Below are 17,180 nucleotides of genomic sequence, written 5' to 3'. Positions count from 1 at the left end.
GATGGCGTCTAAATAGAACAGAAAAAAACTTTATTCTTTCCGTGCTACTCATAAGTTATGCATACTTCTGCGCGTTAAAGCCGATACACGTATTACGCACGTCTACTGTACATACGTGAGGGTTATTCAATCCTAAAAGAGAAGAATGCCAACTTCCCATAGCCTGAATAATGCCACTATGTCACCACCCCTGTCTCTCCTTATGGCCGAGACGTGGAAGTGTGGCCACCGATTGTCACGGTGTAAGATCCCACGGGCGTAGTGCGGTGAGAAGAGGCACCACAGCTCTCTCGTCCTGTACGTGACCTGTGGGTCAACCACGCCTCGGAGATCTTGAATGATGTCGGCAGGCGGTCACACTGGTTTCGGGCCATCAGACACCTGTGCTCATCAAAAGCAAAAAAAAAACAAATAAATAGAAAAAAATGTAAACGATATAGCCAAGAGTAAAAGAAATTCCAAGAAATCCAGAGCCCTCTAGTGCTATGTTCTCTTTCCATATCCTAGAACCTTAGCCACGGCCTTAGCTAGAAAAGTTAGTCTGTAGGGGCAAGCTTTAGCTACACACACTTACCGTGTATTTCTCCCATTTTTTCTCAGGGTCGTATGGCTCCCAACGGCTGGCCGGAAATATGTGTTTGTTACGCTCGTACCAGCCCCTGAGGACTACTTTACCCGCGTGAGACTGGTGACAAAACAAATAGAAACACGGAAATGAGTTACGGGGGAGGCGTTCAGTCCAAATATATCCTGTAGTCAATAGAAGCCGCGTTCCCACTTAGCCGCGAAGGATTTTCTAACTTGCACTTGTCTTGGCTTGAGTTGTCAATACCTTTTTTCTTTTTTCTTTCTTTTTTTTTTTAGTCATCTAAAATAAGGCGGCGCGCAAAATTAGGCGCTTAAACCATGGAGCTACCTCAATTTTTTTACAGTATTCACGTGATATACATTTTTGTCAATAAAACATCGCCACCAATCATTTACCTCGTCCTTTTCTACGGTGGCGTCATTGATCATGCGCACATCTTCGTGGACATCAAAGCTGAAAAGTGGCCCGCTCTTTCCTCGCGCCTTGTTAATGATGAAGTCGTAAAATGTGTGGTGCTGGCAACAAAATGAGTAGTGACAAATGAGAGGTCATGCAGTAATTATCTTTTTCACATTTGCAATTATCAGTACTATAAATAACGCAGCATTTTGTTCCGGGCACGTAAAATAAACCAAAAAAGACCATAAATTACATCTAGTGTCCAGGATAGAAGCACAAGAAGCTCTAAAACCCTGAGAGTTGGAAAATTGTATTTATTTCCCACATAATCTCTGATTTTTTTTTTTTTGGATTTTTATATTTGGTACAGATAGCTATATACGCACGTTGCGCCCAAAAGCCAATAAATATCAGAGTTATTAATTAAACTTTAGAGTAGAAACCAAATATTTCAAAGGACAAGAAATGCCAAATAAAAAGCGAGAAAAAACATCTCAGAGCAATTCTGCAGGGATAAAATGCTATTCTTTGTAAAATAAAATTGAGTTGAAATTTTAGCTGAAAAAGCAATAGTTGAATGCAAAAAAGCAAAAATTACCAAACCCCTCCCCTAAAAGATCTTATAATTACGAGGTTTTTAATGCAATTTGGTAAAAAATAAAAATCGGGGTGGGACTGACGCAGCATAAATTTCTCTTGACATACTTACATGTGGAATGATAAGATCTTCCTTGACGTACATGAGGTTTTCTGTCGTGAGGGCCCTAAAAGGACCATAAGAACACCCTCAAACAGTGAGCCACATAAAGGCATGGGGATTTTCAAGTGCTAAAGATGGCCACAGAAGAAAAAGACAGGCATATGGCCTGCAATAGAAAAAGAAATTATAATATGACTCTTAAAACACTTGACGTAAAGCTGTATGGCTTATGTAGTATATAAACATAAAAATACATTGTACACCTTATCATAATACAATACACCAAAAACTGGAAATCGACTCTGCCAAATTTTTGTCTTTAATAAGACTTCTTCAGGGCAGACTGAAGAAGGTGAATCGTTACAAGCTTATTTACATCAGAATAGTTGGCCACTAGCTTGTAACGATTCACCTTCTTCAGTCTGCCCTGAAGAAGTCTTATTAAAGACGAAAATTTGGCAGAGTCGATTTCAGTTTTTGGTGTATTGTATTCATTGTTCTGGTATGAGATCGCGACAGTTTGGGCGTTTTTATATTATCCTTATCATAATACAGTACAGAAATACAATTAATTTACTCACCGGAACTCAGTGAAATCCTTCCGAAGCTGTTCAATACATCTTTGCAGGAATTGTGCTATTGTGTTGCCTTTTTTCATCTATAAGGACAGCAAGACATTGTAAGGAATTTGCACTAATCTCTCAATTCTATGAGCCTTGCCCAGCACTGCATAGGACCATTTACTCTGCACACCTACACCACTAGCTCCACACTCCAGGAGTGCATCGAGACTTTTATAAAGGTGGTTGGATTAAAGGGAATGGGGATAAGTCAGTGGCAGGTCCATGGAGCCCAGGAATTAAGTTTTAGAAAAATCTTTGGGAATTAAAATTCGCAAATTTGCCTTGAATGCAATACGTTGTATAATATTGGTATTTTGGATTTGGGTAAGTGACCCCCATCCCCCTCCATCTCCTTTGGGAAACCCTGGATCTGCTCCTGTGGCTCCTCTAGGTGATGTGCAGCAGTCAATGCTTGACCATTGAAGAATATTATTTGCCAAACCAGCTTGTTACATCAGCTACTGTAACTCTATTATACCCTGTTTGTACAACTCACAGTTAATGTCCTCCTGTGCCCTGATCCATCCCAATAGCTGTAGGTGATCTGTACATCTTCATCTAAAACACAAGCTGTGGTCACTACATGCACATCTAATATTGGAAAATTAAAATATCCAATTCTAATATGTGAAAATACAGTCCACCTTTGGGTCTAACAAAAATTTCCCTCTTTACACTGAGGGTGTTGGTATTAGAGAAAAATGACTGTATTTATATAGAGTTTATGCAGCATTTGGCTCAGTTAATGTTTCAAATGTGCAATACCTTTTTGCCAGGGGCAAGCCACTACCAGGTTTAGTGTTTTCTACATTAGATTTATTGAGCATTTTTGGGGTCTTCAGTAATGCATTAAACTCTGTTATCTGGCAGGGTTCAGAATGTTTATCAATTTTTCAGGTGGTGTTTAATTGTTTTATACTTAAATGTTCTCTCCAGTACAGTAAACTCACCACAAAGTCCACTTTTAAACTTTCTTAATAAGAATTTACTTCTCTGAAACATACTTTTTATTCTCTCTTGGCGCTCAAGCCATTCTTGGCCAAGTTGTTTTCTTTCTTCTCTTTCTTTTTCCTATCTCAAAATAGAATCATGGAAAAAATACATAAACAAGTTACAAATAATGCTTTATGCTCATAAAAATAAAATCAGTAGCGGATCTAGGGGGAGGGTTTTAGGGGGTTTAAGCCCCCCCCCCTTTGGGATGCCAGAAAGCCATATGTAAAAAAATTTTCCCCTCCCCCTTTGTCACTGAGCGAACACCCCCCATCCCCCCACCCCTTAGCGAAAAGCTAGATCCGCCCCTGAAAATGTAAAAATTAGTAATAGTCTGGCCAACCTCTCTTTCTCTGTCGGGAAGAAAAGATGTATCAACTTCTGGATTCTTGCCAGGCTTCTTTTTCTTGACAGGAACTGGAACTTGAAGAAGAAAAAAAATAATTAGAAATGAGTAGGATAGGATGGGGACAAAAATACAGAGGAAAAATTTTCACATTTTTTTCTTATACCGTAAATGATCTAATAAACACCCCCTATCTGAAGAATGCCTCCTACTGTATCTAATGAATGCACCCCTCAGCTTACAAGTTTGTAATGAATGCCCCACTCTAATAAATGCCCCCCCCTTCCCTCCCTCTCAGCTTAAAAACAAATGACATAGGAATTTCGGTAATACAAATCATATTTAATTAACTTGAGTTTGGCTTCTACTTGGTTAGACTTGGTTATAGTAAAGAAACACTTTTTACACAGGCTATAATTTATTGTGATCCTGATAGATACTGCACTTGTTATAGTTTGTAAAGAATGCCCCTCTCTAAAAAATGCTTACTATCTATTGAACACCCCCCCCCCCCCACCCCTCAGACCATCAAAATTTAATAAACCCCCCCTGGGCATTTATTAGATCATTTACAGTAACTTCTTTCCTGCCTCCTCCCCCATTTAAATAAAGACCAACAATATTAAAAATGACAGTTAGAAAAAAAAAATTAAGGAAGCTTATAAAACATACTTTCTTCTTGCTCCTCTTCATCTTCCTCTAGGGCAAAAGAAAGGGCTGCTGCCTGCTTCTGCTTTTCTCGTTTTTTTTCCTTCTTAGATTTTTTATTCCTATAATAATAATAATGAGCTGGTTGGATTCATGTCAAAACCAATAGGTCAATCATACAAAACTGATAGCATAAAAGAAAAAAATATGTACAGTAACAGAAAAAATACACATACTCTTCCTCATCCCCTTTTAGCTGAGCTGCCAAAAGTTTCTCATGCTCTCGCACCAAAACCTCACGCTTGGCTTTCATCTCATCAAGAGTAACCAAACCTGAAAAAAAAAGATTTGGGATTTTTGTGTTTGTAATAATAATTCACCATACAATTCAGTCTGTTACAATAATACACTAAAATCAAACTTGTCAATAAAAATACACTTAAAAATAATTTAAAATGAGATCCCTCATTTTGTGACCATATTTGTGTCATATGTATCTATTGTACGTACTCCTTCACTGCTGTGCTGCATAATTTTTTTGTGATTTTACCTGGCCTTAAAGCAGGTGTGTGTAAAAAGTTGGTCAATCAAGTGGAGAGACTGATAGAAACATAACCTGTTAGGGGCAGATCCAGGATTTCAAAAAGGGGGTCGGATGATGGCCGGACAGACAGCTTATAACTGATCAAGTGGTTCTTGGTAGGTCAATACATAGATCTTACTCAATACTTCACACTGAATTGGATTTGTTGCGTCAGCAAGGTCAAGCCAGCAAAGGTAATTGGACAGTTAATCCTGTCAGTCAGAGATTTATTTTTTTTTAAACAAAGTGACTTTTTCTTACTCCAAAAGGGGGTGGATATTTACCGAGCCACACCCCCCCCCCCCCCCCCCTGTATCCGCTCCTGCTTGTAAGTTGCCATAAAACTCACTATAATATGACATTAAAAAAAGACTCTGTTTGTCACGTTTGTCAGTAGCAAAAGCTCTGCAACGTAACTAAAAAACGCGGACAGCTGAGACTAATGGTGATGATGGACCTATGATGATAATGATTCCTACGTGATTCGTACGTAATGTACATCATCACAACATAATATAATAAGCATTATCGAGGGATAGATTCGTGGAATTAACATACCGATAGTGCTAGCTTTCAGTTGTTGTTCTACCACATCATACTGAGAGGAAAATTTGCTGGTAATGTCGCCAATTTTGTTATCCTGAATAAAGAAACAAATTAAGTATGTTAACTTAAGTGCATTGAGATTGACAATTGAGAACCAACTGGTTTTTAATATACTTTCTTGAAATGAAGTATTTTAGAGTAACAATAGTACCTCGGCGATCTTTTTTCTCCTAGCTTCCATGTCTTCCTTCATTTTCTCACGCTTTTTTAACAGGTTTTGGGCTCTTTGGCCCTCTCGTGAGGCTCCCTTGTATTCCGCCATCTTGCTTCTTCTTTGTAAAATACCGCGAGGGACTGGAATTTCTCCCCGGTTACTCCTCGGAAATCTGTCGGAAGATGTTTGGATCAAGTTAGAGACAGCCTCGTTCTGATGTAGAAAATCTGCATTGCGCGGGAAAAATTGTATCACGTGAACATCGATCAGCCGACATCAGCAACGAGTAAAGCATGGCGGTGAGTAGCTTGTAATTCCTTGGTTTTCTGACATCTTTTGCAGTCTATTTAATATTTTTGCATCTATAGCAAATAATTAACTGTTGATCAACTAGCTTTTCATAATTCAAGCAAGCGATTACAGCAAAGAGGACATGATCGCACATGTTTAGTTTCGGTTGTGAAGCTCTTCTTGGCCATATTTTCGACTCGTTCTCTTGCAAACGTCAAACACTAACAGTCGATTGTAAAAGTCTAACTTTTTACCAGTAGTTCATTTTGAAAACAGTTAACACTGGTGTCCTTGATGAAACAGGGAAACTTTGTAATATCGCGTAACTATCAGATTTTTGAAAATGCAAATTAAGTAAATTAAAGCTTAACTTAATATTTTGAAACGAACAACGTGCAAAAAACTCTTTTAAGACAAGCTTAGTTTTGAAAATGTTCTAATTGATTTTGACTTATCTTGACATGAGATTTGCTATGTCATTCATTTATGATCCTTGTAGTTTAGTCATTTTCAATATTGCACATGCAAAGTACATTTGATTATTGTTAGAAAAGTTTTTTTATGTTATGCGGTAAGTGTGTGATTTGTTAGGAATTTTAAGAGTCTGATTTATTGAATCACAGGACCAGTCATCTAGCAGCATCGGCCTTCCCAGCAGTCCACAGAGGACTGACGGGCTAACATCCAGCCCTGCACGTGACCTACCCCCTTTTGAGGATGACACAGAGGCGATCCTAGGCAATGAGGGGAGTGGTGTGGAGGAGGAGGAAGATGGGGAAGAACTCTTTGGGGATCAGATGGAACGGTACAACTTTTGTAGCTTTTTCATGAGTTTGCTATAACTAAAATGCCACGTCAGTAGCTTGGATTCTGAGCTGCTGTTAACTGTATGTGGGAGATTGCTTATCAGCCCATTTGTTTTCTACTGATGTTTCCTACATTTAATGGCCCATCCTTCTCATTTATGGGAGCATGTATGAGGTTGTATAAATCACCAAGGCCTCCTGGTCATGGACAATTAATATAGAATGAATAGCAAATACTTCAGGCATATTTTCCTTTTATACATAGCAGCCAAAATTGTAGCATTTTTAGCATTATTGTGTGTGTATTACAGAGATTATCGAGCTATCCCAGCACTTGACACATATGATGCGAACAACCTGGATGATGATGACTATGATGACCTGGCCCCAGAACAGAGGGCGGAGGCTGAGCGCCTGATGAGGAAGAGAGATCGTGAAGAAGCTGCTTCCCAGGGTCGTTTAAGAAGGGGAATTTTGTATGGTAAGAACATTCAGTTGAGCCTGTATGTACTGTATTTGACTAATGTTTTATGCTTCCAAGTAATACAGCCACACGTGCAGTACTGACAGAGAGCAATGCAACCGAATTTTGCCCAAATTCACCGTATGTTTGGCGATAACATCCGAAAACACCCATAATTTGCCAAAAATTTGGCAGCGCCGAAATTCTTTTGTTTGGCACGCTCCTGAAATGTCAGCGAATTTTCACCTAAGCTAGAATTTTAGATAAATGTGGTTCTAGCAGAACTTCGCTGAAGACGATGGGCAAATTTTCGGCGAAATACATCAGTTTTCGGTCCCATTTCTTGCTGTCAGTACTATAGCATCCATTTTTATTGGTAAAACCAGGTGACTGAGATTCTATATGATTGCTGTAAATATTGATTCAATTATCAAGTTCTCCTGCAAATAGACCATTCTATTTTGAAGTACGAGCAATAGAAAAGGATTGTTTGATTTGCATTTAAAGGCTTGTTGTAAAATGTTCTGTAGATGATGATGACGATGAAGAAGAAAGCCGTCCCAGGCATCGGCGTAGAATAGCAGAGCGTGCTGCAGAAGGAGAATACCTTGATGAAGATGAGGTAAGTCAGTTTTATTGCAAAATTCCTTTGTTTATTTTGACATTTATAACCACGTTTTGCTTTCCAGATGATTGAGAGTATTGAGAACTTGGAAGACATGAAGGGGCACTCCGTGCGTGAGTGGGTATCAATGCAGGCTCCACGTTTAGAGATCAAAAACAGATTTAAACAGTTCTTGAGGACTTTTGTTGATGATCAAGGGCACAGTGTATACAGAGAGAAAATCAGGCAGATGTGTGAAGGTACTGTACATATTGGCACTGATTATTTTAAGACATTTGTTCAGCTTTCTTTCTCTGTGTTAAACTTTCATAATTGTGCTTCGTGCAAATAAGAGCTCCCTCTTTCTTTCTTACTTTCTCGAATTGATTGCATTTGCCTTTTTCCACAGCCAATAAGCAGAGTTTGGTTATCGACTATAACATCTTAGCGAATGAGCAGCAAGTACTAGCCTACTTCTTGCCAGAGGCTCCTACAGAGATGCTTCAAATATTTGATGAGGCGGCCAAAGAGGTTGTTCTTGCAATGTTCCCAAACTATGACAGGATTACAACAGAGATTCATGTAAGAATAGCTGAGTTGCCACTGATGGAGGAACTACGCTCTTTAAGGTACTTTAGTTTAAGTGAAGGAAAAGAAAAAAAATGAAAATAAAAAAGAACTGTTTTCTGGATCCTTGCTTAGAAACTATAGCTCTTCAAACCTCATGGTCTATCATAGTAGAAATTGCATCCACTTTCCTAACAATTTCAATGGAAAATATTTCAGTTTTGTTCTACTGTAGAAGTTTATTTAAACATTTTTTATAGATTTATCCAACTTTATTGGATAGAAAACAAATAAGAAAAATAAAAGCAGGTAAGCATGGGTGCCTGCAGATTACAGATTAAGATCAACAGCATTTAAGGCTTCCTCAGATATACTATATTTGCACAAGTCAAACCTTGTACTGTACTTTAAACTACATTAACCACCTTTTGTATTTCCAGGCAACTACATGTCAACCAGCTGATTCGCACAGGCGGAGTAGTGACCAGTAGCACTGGCATTATGCCTCAGCTGAGCGTGATCAAGTACGATTGCCCGAAATGCTCCTTCATTCTGGGACCATTCTTCCAGGGCTCAGACCAGGAAGTAAAGCCAGGTTCTTGTCCTGAGTGCCAATCACGAGGACCATTTGAGATCAACATGGAGCAAGTAAGTAGTGAAAAGGATGCTGTAAATACTCTTGTAAATAGGCCTGGGGTATAGCTAGGGACGAGCACAATGGTGGGCGTGGCTTTCATTTATACTGTACAGCTACATTGATCCTTTGTCTTAATTGATGGGATTAGTCTTGATGGGATTGATATCATTATTTTTACAGACTCTTTATCAGAATTACCAGAAGATAAAGATACAGGAGAGCCCAAGTAAGGTGGCCGCTGGTCGCTTGCCCAGATACAAAGATGTTATTCTCATGGCTGATCTAGTAGACAGCTGTAAACCTGGTGATGAGATTGTGAGTAAAGCCTAAGCAGTAAAAATGCATTTGTTTGTGTTATCTTATTAAAGGCATGTTAACCTATGCTACTTAGTTCTTATACCTTGTTATTAATTTTTTTTATCTAGGAACTGACTGGGATCTACAAAATCAACTACGACAGCTCTCTAAACAGGTCCAATGGCTTCCCAGTATTTGCAACAATCATTGAAGCAAATTTCATCACAAAACAAGATGACAAGATGGCTGTTACAAGCCTCACGGATGAAGATATCAAAGCCATTAATGCATTGTCCAAAGACGAACGAATTGGAGAGAGGGTAGGTACACTAGACATGCTGTGGTTATTTGTAAAAGGTTGTCTGATGGAGTTTTGTTGTCTCTTCAGATCATTGCCAGCATCGGTCCTTCTATCTATGGTCATGAGGATATTAAGCGAGCTCTTGCACTTTCTTTGTTTGGGGGAGTGGCAAAGGACCCAGGTACATAAAGTACATAGTATCACATAATACTCATGTCTCACTCATTTTCAGGGAGTCTCTTAGACTTTGAATTTTTAACCTTGTACACATGTCAGGGATATCATCTAACAAAAAAACATGTTATATAGTGTGTATAAGGCCCAAAGTCTCTGAGTTTTAACATACAGTACAGTAGAGTGTCTTTTTTTCCAAGCCCATAGGGTAGAGTCTATTATAACTGAGGCTATAAAAAAAGCGAATTTTGATTACTGTATGCTTTGTTTGATCCTGCAGGAGGCAAGCACAAAATCCGTGGTGACATAAATGTGCTTCTCTGCGGTGACCCAGGAACGGCCAAGTCACAGTTCTTGAAGTATGTGGAGAAGACGGCTCCTAGAGCAGTCTTCACGACAGGTCAAGGTGCCTCTGCTGTTGGCTTGACCGCATATGTGCAGAGACACCCTGTGACTAAAGAGTGGACACTAGAAGCTGGTGCCCTGGTGTTAGCTGATAAAGGGATGTGCTTGATTGATGAGTTTGACAAGGTTGGTATCATTTCCTTCTTATGCATAAGCTGTTTTTGACCCTTTTAATGAACTTGATTCTTTTAATTATTTTTGTAAATCAAGTTTTGTTTTGTGTTTCAAGATGAATGATGCAGATCGAACTAGTATCCATGAAGCAATGGAACAGCAGAGTATCTCAATATCAAAAGCAGGAATTGTAACTTCTTTACAGGTGATTAATACTTACTATGAATTGTCTATTGCTTTAGGTTTTAACGAATGATACAGAGTTTTGACATTGCATTGATCTTGTCTCATTAGGCTAGGTGCAGTATTTTAGCCGCTGCCAATCCTATTGGAGGTCGATACGACCCTTCACTTACTTTTGCTGAAAATGTAAGTAGTGAAACAAATGAAATTGGCTGAAAGAGATTTCTTAGAACTAGATTGCAGGTAAATTGAAACACTTTAAAATGCTGAATGGATTTTCCTTTCTATCTTCCAGGTTGATTTGACAGAGCCCATCCTTTCTCGTTTTGATATCCTTTGTGTTGTGAGAGATACTGTTGATGCAATTCAGGTACTGGAGATGAGGTGTTTTTGTTATATCATTTCCTTTATTGTAGTTCATTGAACATGTTTTTTTAGCTCTTATCTAATAACTACCCCTTTTTGTACTAATACAGAAATTTAACTTATGATGTTGACCCATATATTTTTACTTTTATGTATTTTTGATTATATTTTCTCTCTAACAACAGGATGAGCTGCTGGCAAGGTTTGTGGTAAACAGTCATGTAAGGCATCACCCTAATACTCCAGAGAATGAAGACGAAGACATGGAGGTACACATGTTTACCTTAAGGAGGAGTGCCCTTATAGTTTACTTGGCAGAGATTTAGAATGACCATAAACTGAAACCCGAAATAATTTAATTCTGATTCCATTTTGTTTCTCTGAAAAATATTTGATGAACCTTCCTATTTTCTAATTCATAATTAGCCCTCCTGGTCACAAAAATATTGTAAGGATTGATCTCTTATAACTAAACAGGGCATCAGTTTTGATCCAACCTTAACCCTTATACCCTTCATCAAATGCATTGCTTTCAAAAACTAATAAATTGCATTGCTTTAAAAAGACTGAAGAAGTGAATGAAGATGCCATTCCCCAAGATCTCCTGAAAAAGTACATGATCTATGCTAAAGAGCGTGTTCACCCTCGACTTAACAATATGGACCAGGACAAGGTGGCCAAGATGTTTGCTGATCTCAGGAAGGAATCTATGGTAAATGAAATCCAACTTCCTTAAAGAACGTTAATCAGCCACTTTGTTTACATTTTGAAAATTCAATGGAGGTGTAACTGAAAGAGAGTTTCAAAATGACCACCGATAACCACAATTCAAGTTAGATACTTTATTAGATATTATTTAGTTTAAAGTACAGAATCTCAGTTAATCCTTTAAGTGAGTCAATGGAAATTAATGCTTTGTGTGATTTGGTAAGCAACGTCCACAAAAATGAGATATCACGTAAACAAATCTAGGTCTATTTATATACTTATTGCAAAAACTGTTGTGTATAATATCTCGGTTGAAACCCCTTCATTACTCAGAGATATTGTTATCTGTCATTCTCAGGCGACAGGTTCCATTCCTATCACCGTGCGTCACATAGAGTCAATGATCCGAATGGCAGAATCCCACGCCAAGATGCACTTGCGAGAGTACGTCATGGAGGATGACGTCAACATGGCTATCAGAGTCATGCTGGAGAGCTTCATCGACACCCAGAAGTTCTCAGTCATGAGGAATATGAAGAAGGTGGGGGAGTTAATCACGCAGGGTATCTAGCCAGTGGAGATTAATTTTTCGTGGAGATAAACACAAAGGATAAAAATGCTTCTCGTTGAAGGGAGTCTGGGAGCCCCAAGATCTTTTCACTTCGGGATTAATCAATTTTTATCTGATTTTCCCCTGTTTTCAATACACTAATAAAAACACAAGACAAGGCCTTTTAAGAGGCCCATTAATAATTCTGGGAAGCGACTGCAACCCATGTACCCCCCCCCCCCCCCCCCCGGCTGCGGCTACTGGGATGTTTAGTTTAGTATAGCTGTTATTGCATGGTACTAACACGTAAGTTGTTTTCAACAGGCGTTTTCCCATTACCTGGCGTACAGGCGCGACAACAACGAGCTGTTACTGTTTGTCCTTAAGCAGCTAATCAAGGAGCAGATTACATTTTACCGTAGTCGTTACCACAGCGAACCAGACGTGATTGAGATACAGGAAGAAGAGTTCACTGATAGGGTAAGCCTCTTGCTTATGAATGATTATTGCCTTATTAGCACTCTTGCAAATCCAATTTTACTGAATGTATCACACCTTATTACACCCCAAAGAATGTAAATAAAAAAATGTACACATTAATGCGGTTTGTCGGCACAAATACAGTGTACAGTGTTTGCAAGAATAGAAAATTAAAATATCGCATTTCAAAGTCAACTGCAGGAACACACTATTAAGAGCTTACCTAATGAGCGGCCACCCTCTTTTGAGCGGCCAATATAAATATTGTAAACGAAGCGAAACGCCAAACGACGCACACATGAATTGGTGAGTTAAGTACTATTTAGCTTCCGCAGAAAGCGATCAACCTCCACATGCGTCGATTTTACAAGGCCCCGATTTCACCCCTTTATAAAATGAACCGCTTTAGCATGACCTCCCTGGTTATATTATATGCATATATTTTTTCTTTTGTTTTCAGGCGAGACAAATCAACATTATCAACCTGGCCTCATTTTACGACAGCCCAGTTTTCCAGGCTAACAGATTTGTGCACGACAAGAAGAGAAAACTCATTATCCAGACTCTCTGAGATGGCGCGACTCGTGTTGTTGCCTTTGCAGTTCCTGGACAAGGATCCATTTGTGCATAGTGTGCAGCCCCAGGTTGAACGATTTGAATCCTATGGGAATAAGTTTATAAAGAGAGCCACAATGATATTGAGGGCGGGTTTAACCTGGTGTCAGTGTTTCGTCCTAGCCTTGGACAACATTGTCTTATTTATCTCAGCAAAGGGCCGTGGTAGAAATTGGATGTGACGCCAAAACAACATTGCTATGGTAGCTAGAGCATAACTCGGCTGGAATACTAACTATAAAAAAAAAGCGCCTTTGCTAAAAATAGGAACAGAACACGCTTACAACTTGTAAATATGCATAATCTTTTGGCCCCAGGTAAAAATGGCCAGTTTAGATGCTATTTGAAAACAGTGTTGACTGAAATAAATATAACGTATTTTCAAGCGATATAGCTGTTTTTATTTTGTTTGTTTGATCACTTGTTTCATTACCAGATAATTTTCAGTTTTCGTCGCCACAGTCTCACCTTTCAGGGAGACAAATGGCTAATAGGGGTAGTATTGACTACGTCACTTGGTTCAATGCCTCTTGTATGTGAGGCCGTTCTAACAAGGCTACAACTTGCAGTACAGGGAGAGCACACAGCTGTAAATATGACAGGCGCGGAGGGAGTGTCCGACAAAGCCAATAACCATGATATCCTAGGTCCACCTTTTAAAAATACCTGATCCTCAATCTTAACCATCCTTCCTCCGCTTAAAAAATGGTAACCCTCCAAAAAAAAAACCTTTCTAGACCATGGAACTTGGGATTTTACAAATTTAGTTTGAAGAAAATCGGTTGGAATGTATTGGCGTGCATTTTACGTCTGGCGCTTTGTACTTTCAATTGTTTTCTGGCGTTGTCGTCGTTTTCTGTTATTTAGCAGACGGTAGCCTGCGTTGTCGATTCGGTTTGAGTTGATGTTCAAAATGCCTTTACACCGAAGAAAATATATTTTGACAAGTCTGTTACGCCTGAAAGTTTCGAGTGTTTTCATTGTGGATTACGTAAATCTGCTAAGAGGAAATGTAGACACAATGATGTGACATTTTTATCACAGGAGATGATCAGTGAAATGCGCTCAAACGGCTCCCAGAACCATACGGAAGCTATGTAGAGCTCGTCTTGTACCAAACACACTTCTCCCGATCTTCCAGATAAGAACGGCCCATCTTCCCTGATGACAACCCTACGACGTCTTTTCATCTTATGTGCTGGGATGATCGCCCTGTGTTCAACGACATTACGTAGGTTCCTTTAGTATTACTTGTGCATATGTCCGTTCTTATCCTCGTAAACCAATACGCTTGCTAATTCGAGTAGTATATTATATGTAACTTATATTATATGAGATATAATACCGTGCTCTCTGAACTTGTATTCCTTCTGGGAGTGGAGGTCACATAATTGCGAATTGAATGATTTTTTATTCACCCGGAAGTGTTAAAGGTGTCGCAGTAAGTAATCTCAGATTAACACAGTTTTGAAAAAAAGCAAGATGTATTCTCGAGACTTTGGGACACGTCGCGGTTAATAGTTGAGCGTTATATTTGGCATCTCTTTCATAGATGATGTATCTTGAAGGAAAAATTTGTTTCGCGCTAGTTTTTATCAACTATGCATTCAATTCAAACAATGATATCGCATCAGTTGACAACATACATCACTCAAATCAATTGGCATGACGCACTGTTATGAAGGGATTGTTAATCTATGCAAAAGTCGTTTTCGACACGTCAGTCAAATATTTACTTTCACTTTCCATTCGACATTTTACTTATTTGCTTTACGTGGGTCTCTTCATTGTTTGACTAAGCATGCGTAGTTACTGTTAGAAGCAAAACAGGTTTTATATTTGCCAGGCTAAAATAACAGTTTAACGTTACCTTTATCCTTATTCTTACCGCTGTTACATTACTTAATTTTGCATGTTACTATAGTCAAACTCTTCCTTTTATACTGCTCTTGCTATTTCTATCGAAGGAATTTATTCTAAGTCATTTATTATTTCATAGTTGATTTTCTTCCCAAAGTCAACACCCGATCTTTAAACCAGTTTCACCAGTTTATTAATGAGATTAGTATAAATTGAGCAGCATAGTATCTAGCTCTAGGATTGTGCTGTAACTGTTGCGAGGACACTACACGGCAGTGCTCTAGTTTGGTTTAGTCAGGACTCTCTAAAGTTGGCTTCGGCAACTTTCCGGGAAAGAGATGTTCCTTCACTACCTTCCGAAAGTACTTGCCTTCTTACAGCCAACCTCCCGCTAGCTAGTGGTAGCTCTACCATTTGTAAACACTCAAGCGGTGCAATAAAGAACAAAGAAGACGGTCAACCCTTGCTCTGCGTGTACGATCCCCAGCTACCCCCAATACCATAAAAGAACCACAAAACCCCGTAACAGCACAAAACTATCATAACGACCCGATCATAGCTATTTACACTACACGCAATTACCGAAAAAAAAAACAATTTACAGACAATTTACCAGACATGACACGCAAACATATTTTTATCTACACGACACTACATACATGCATCGACACATGGGTAGCCATTCACACGACATTGGAAAACTATGATCACGTCATCGGCCGACATGCACAACCATCGACACGTAAGGGTAGCCATTCACACGACATTGGAAAACTATTAACACGACATCGACCGACATGCACAACCATCGACACGTAAGGGTAGCCATTCACACGACATTGGAAAACTATGAACACGTCATCGGCCGACATGCACAAACATCGACACAACACGTGTTTTATGAGACCCTACCAAAGTGGCTGCTTTTCTTCAGGAGGAGATAACTGCGATAGCCAGGCTGTGGGCGTAGGGACAGGAGCCCTCCCAGACAGTAGCATGACTGCCTCGTCAGAACGCGATAACACAACCATGGCCAGTAATGCCAGGCTGAATGGCCCCCGCTCATGGTGTCAGGCCAGGAAGGATAATAGAGCGTTTCTGGAAATAGACGTTGGCACTGCAAGTGTTGTTTGTGGTGTGGCCACCCAGGGTAATCCGCTATCTGACAGCTGGGTTGAGAGCTTCACTATCGAATTTTCAATTGATAGAGAAAACTGGACAAGTTATGGGCAAAATGAAAGTGTCGTGGTAGGTATAGAAACATATTACTTGTAATTTTATTGAATTTTATGACCTAGGTAACGCTTCTTTTCGATCTAATTTACACTACTCATTTCCTTCAATTATAGAGTCAATTATTGTTAATGTTTCTGGCACAGGAGTTCCAGGCGAATTTTAACAGGGACACTCCTGTGAAAGGGCTAACAAAAGAAGTTATTGTGGCGCGATATTTGCGTTTCTTTCCAATGCGCATCCATCAAGAGGGCTGTCTGAGAGTGGAGATATACGCTACATCAGGTACAAAGTAATCATTAATACATTCATGCTACCGAATGTTACGGCACACGATACACGCACATTACGGCAAGCACGATGCACGCGCATCACGGCCAGCACGGTACAAGACGCATATTAATGCACGCACGGTACAAGACGCATATTAATGCTTGCACGGTACAAGACGAACATCATCACACGTATAACACGCACATCACGACGCGCACGGTAAACACGCACATACGGCCAGCAAGGTACAAGACGTACATCATGGCACGAACGGTAAAGCACGCACATCACGACACACACAAAACAACACGTACATCACGGCGCGCACGGTACAACCCGCGCGGGACAGCACGCACATTACGGCACACACGGTACAACAACACATTAAGGCACGCACGGTACAACAACACATTAAGGCACGCACGGTACAGCAGGCACGGTACAAAACGCACAGTGCAACACGCACATTACGGCACGCATGGTACAGCACGCACATTGCGGCACGCAGGGTACAACACGCACATTGCGGTACGCACGGTACAACACGCACATCACAACACGCACGATACAGCACGCACATTGCGGTACGCACGGTACAACACGCACATTGAG

The 17,180-nt window shown here is 39.7% G+C and overlaps 3 protein-coding genes across 8 annotated transcripts in view; 2 read left to right on the top strand and 1 right to left on the bottom strand.

The window, feature by feature from the left end:
• Window positions 1-2: 2 nt before the first annotated feature.
• On the bottom strand, window positions 3-5,810 carry LOC116614158 (protein FAM50A). The gene is made up of 12 exons (XM_048723339.1): window positions 5,639-5,810; window positions 5,440-5,521; window positions 4,535-4,631; window positions 4,323-4,420; window positions 3,648-3,727; window positions 3,316-3,382; window positions 2,808-2,869; window positions 2,270-2,346; window positions 1,698-1,752; window positions 985-1,104; window positions 575-685; window positions 3-381 (listed from the first exon to the last, which is right to left on the bottom strand). The coding sequence occupies exons 1-12, from the start codon at window positions 5,747-5,749 to the stop codon at window positions 355-357; spliced, it is 987 nt and encodes a 328-aa protein (XP_048579296.1). The 5' UTR covers window positions 5,750-5,810; the 3' UTR covers window positions 3-354.
• Window positions 5,811-5,882: 72 nt separating this feature from the next.
• Window positions 5,883-13,591, top strand: LOC5506451 (DNA replication licensing factor mcm2). Its single transcript, XM_032374834.2, has 19 exons — window positions 5,883-5,940; window positions 6,556-6,737; window positions 7,050-7,219; window positions 7,732-7,823; window positions 7,891-8,065; window positions 8,215-8,434; window positions 8,813-9,020; window positions 9,190-9,324; window positions 9,435-9,626; window positions 9,695-9,788; window positions 10,062-10,312; window positions 10,416-10,505; window positions 10,595-10,669; window positions 10,779-10,853; window positions 11,035-11,118; window positions 11,415-11,561; window positions 11,916-12,098; window positions 12,432-12,587; window positions 13,048-13,591. The coding sequence occupies exons 1-19, from the start codon at window positions 5,935-5,937 to the stop codon at window positions 13,156-13,158; spliced, it is 2,646 nt and encodes an 881-aa protein (XP_032230725.2). The 5' UTR covers window positions 5,883-5,934; the 3' UTR covers window positions 13,159-13,591.
• A 118-nt stretch (window positions 13,592-13,709) lies between these two features.
• Window positions 13,710-17,180, top strand: part of LOC5506469 (receptor-type tyrosine-protein phosphatase S) — a 28,557-nt gene continuing 25,086 nt past the window's right edge. For all 6 annotated transcript variants that reach the window (XM_048723248.1, XM_032374832.2, XM_032374830.2 and 3 more), the window contains exons 1-3: window positions 13,710-14,433; window positions 15,997-16,310; window positions 16,442-16,580. In XM_048723248.1, the coding sequence (XP_048579205.1) occupies window positions 14,367-14,433; window positions 15,997-16,310; window positions 16,442-16,580 (520 nt within the window). In that variant the 5' untranslated portion in view covers window positions 13,710-14,366. The remainder of the gene's footprint in view (window positions 14,434-15,996; window positions 16,311-16,441; window positions 16,581-17,180) is intronic.

Source organism: Nematostella vectensis, chromosome 1 (genome assembly GCF_932526225.1).
Source record: "Nematostella vectensis chromosome 1, jaNemVect1.1, whole genome shotgun sequence".
Classification (NCBI taxonomy): Eukaryota; Metazoa; Cnidaria; class Anthozoa; order Actiniaria; family Edwardsiidae; genus Nematostella; species Nematostella vectensis.
This window is presented reverse-complemented; position numbering and strand designations above follow the sequence as displayed.

What these genes read in the sequence shown, in the direction of transcription:
- LOC116614158 (XM_048723339.1), bottom strand. Translation starts at nt 5,749, where the DNA reads ATGGCGGAATACAAGGGAGCCTCACGAGAGGGCCAAAGAGCCCAAAAC. An exon ending in GCGCCAAGAGAGAATAAAAA is followed by an intron (nt 2,870 to 3,315) that starts GTATGTTTCAGA and finishes CTTGTGTTTTAG; the next exon opens with ATGAAGATGTACAGATCACC. An exon ending in AAAAATGGGAGAAATACACG is followed by an intron (nt 382 to 574) that starts GTAAGTGTGTGT and finishes TGATGAGCACAG; the next exon opens with GTGTCTGATGGCCCGAAACC.
- LOC5506451 (XM_032374834.2), top strand. An exon ending in GAATTGTAACTTCTTTACAG is followed by an intron (nt 10,506 to 10,594) that starts GTGATTAATACT and finishes TTGTCTCATTAG; the next exon opens with GCTAGGTGCAGTATTTTAGC. An exon ending in TCATGAGGAATATGAAGAAG is followed by an intron (nt 12,099 to 12,431) that starts GTGGGGGAGTTA and finishes TGTTTTCAACAG; the next exon opens with GCGTTTTCCCATTACCTGGC.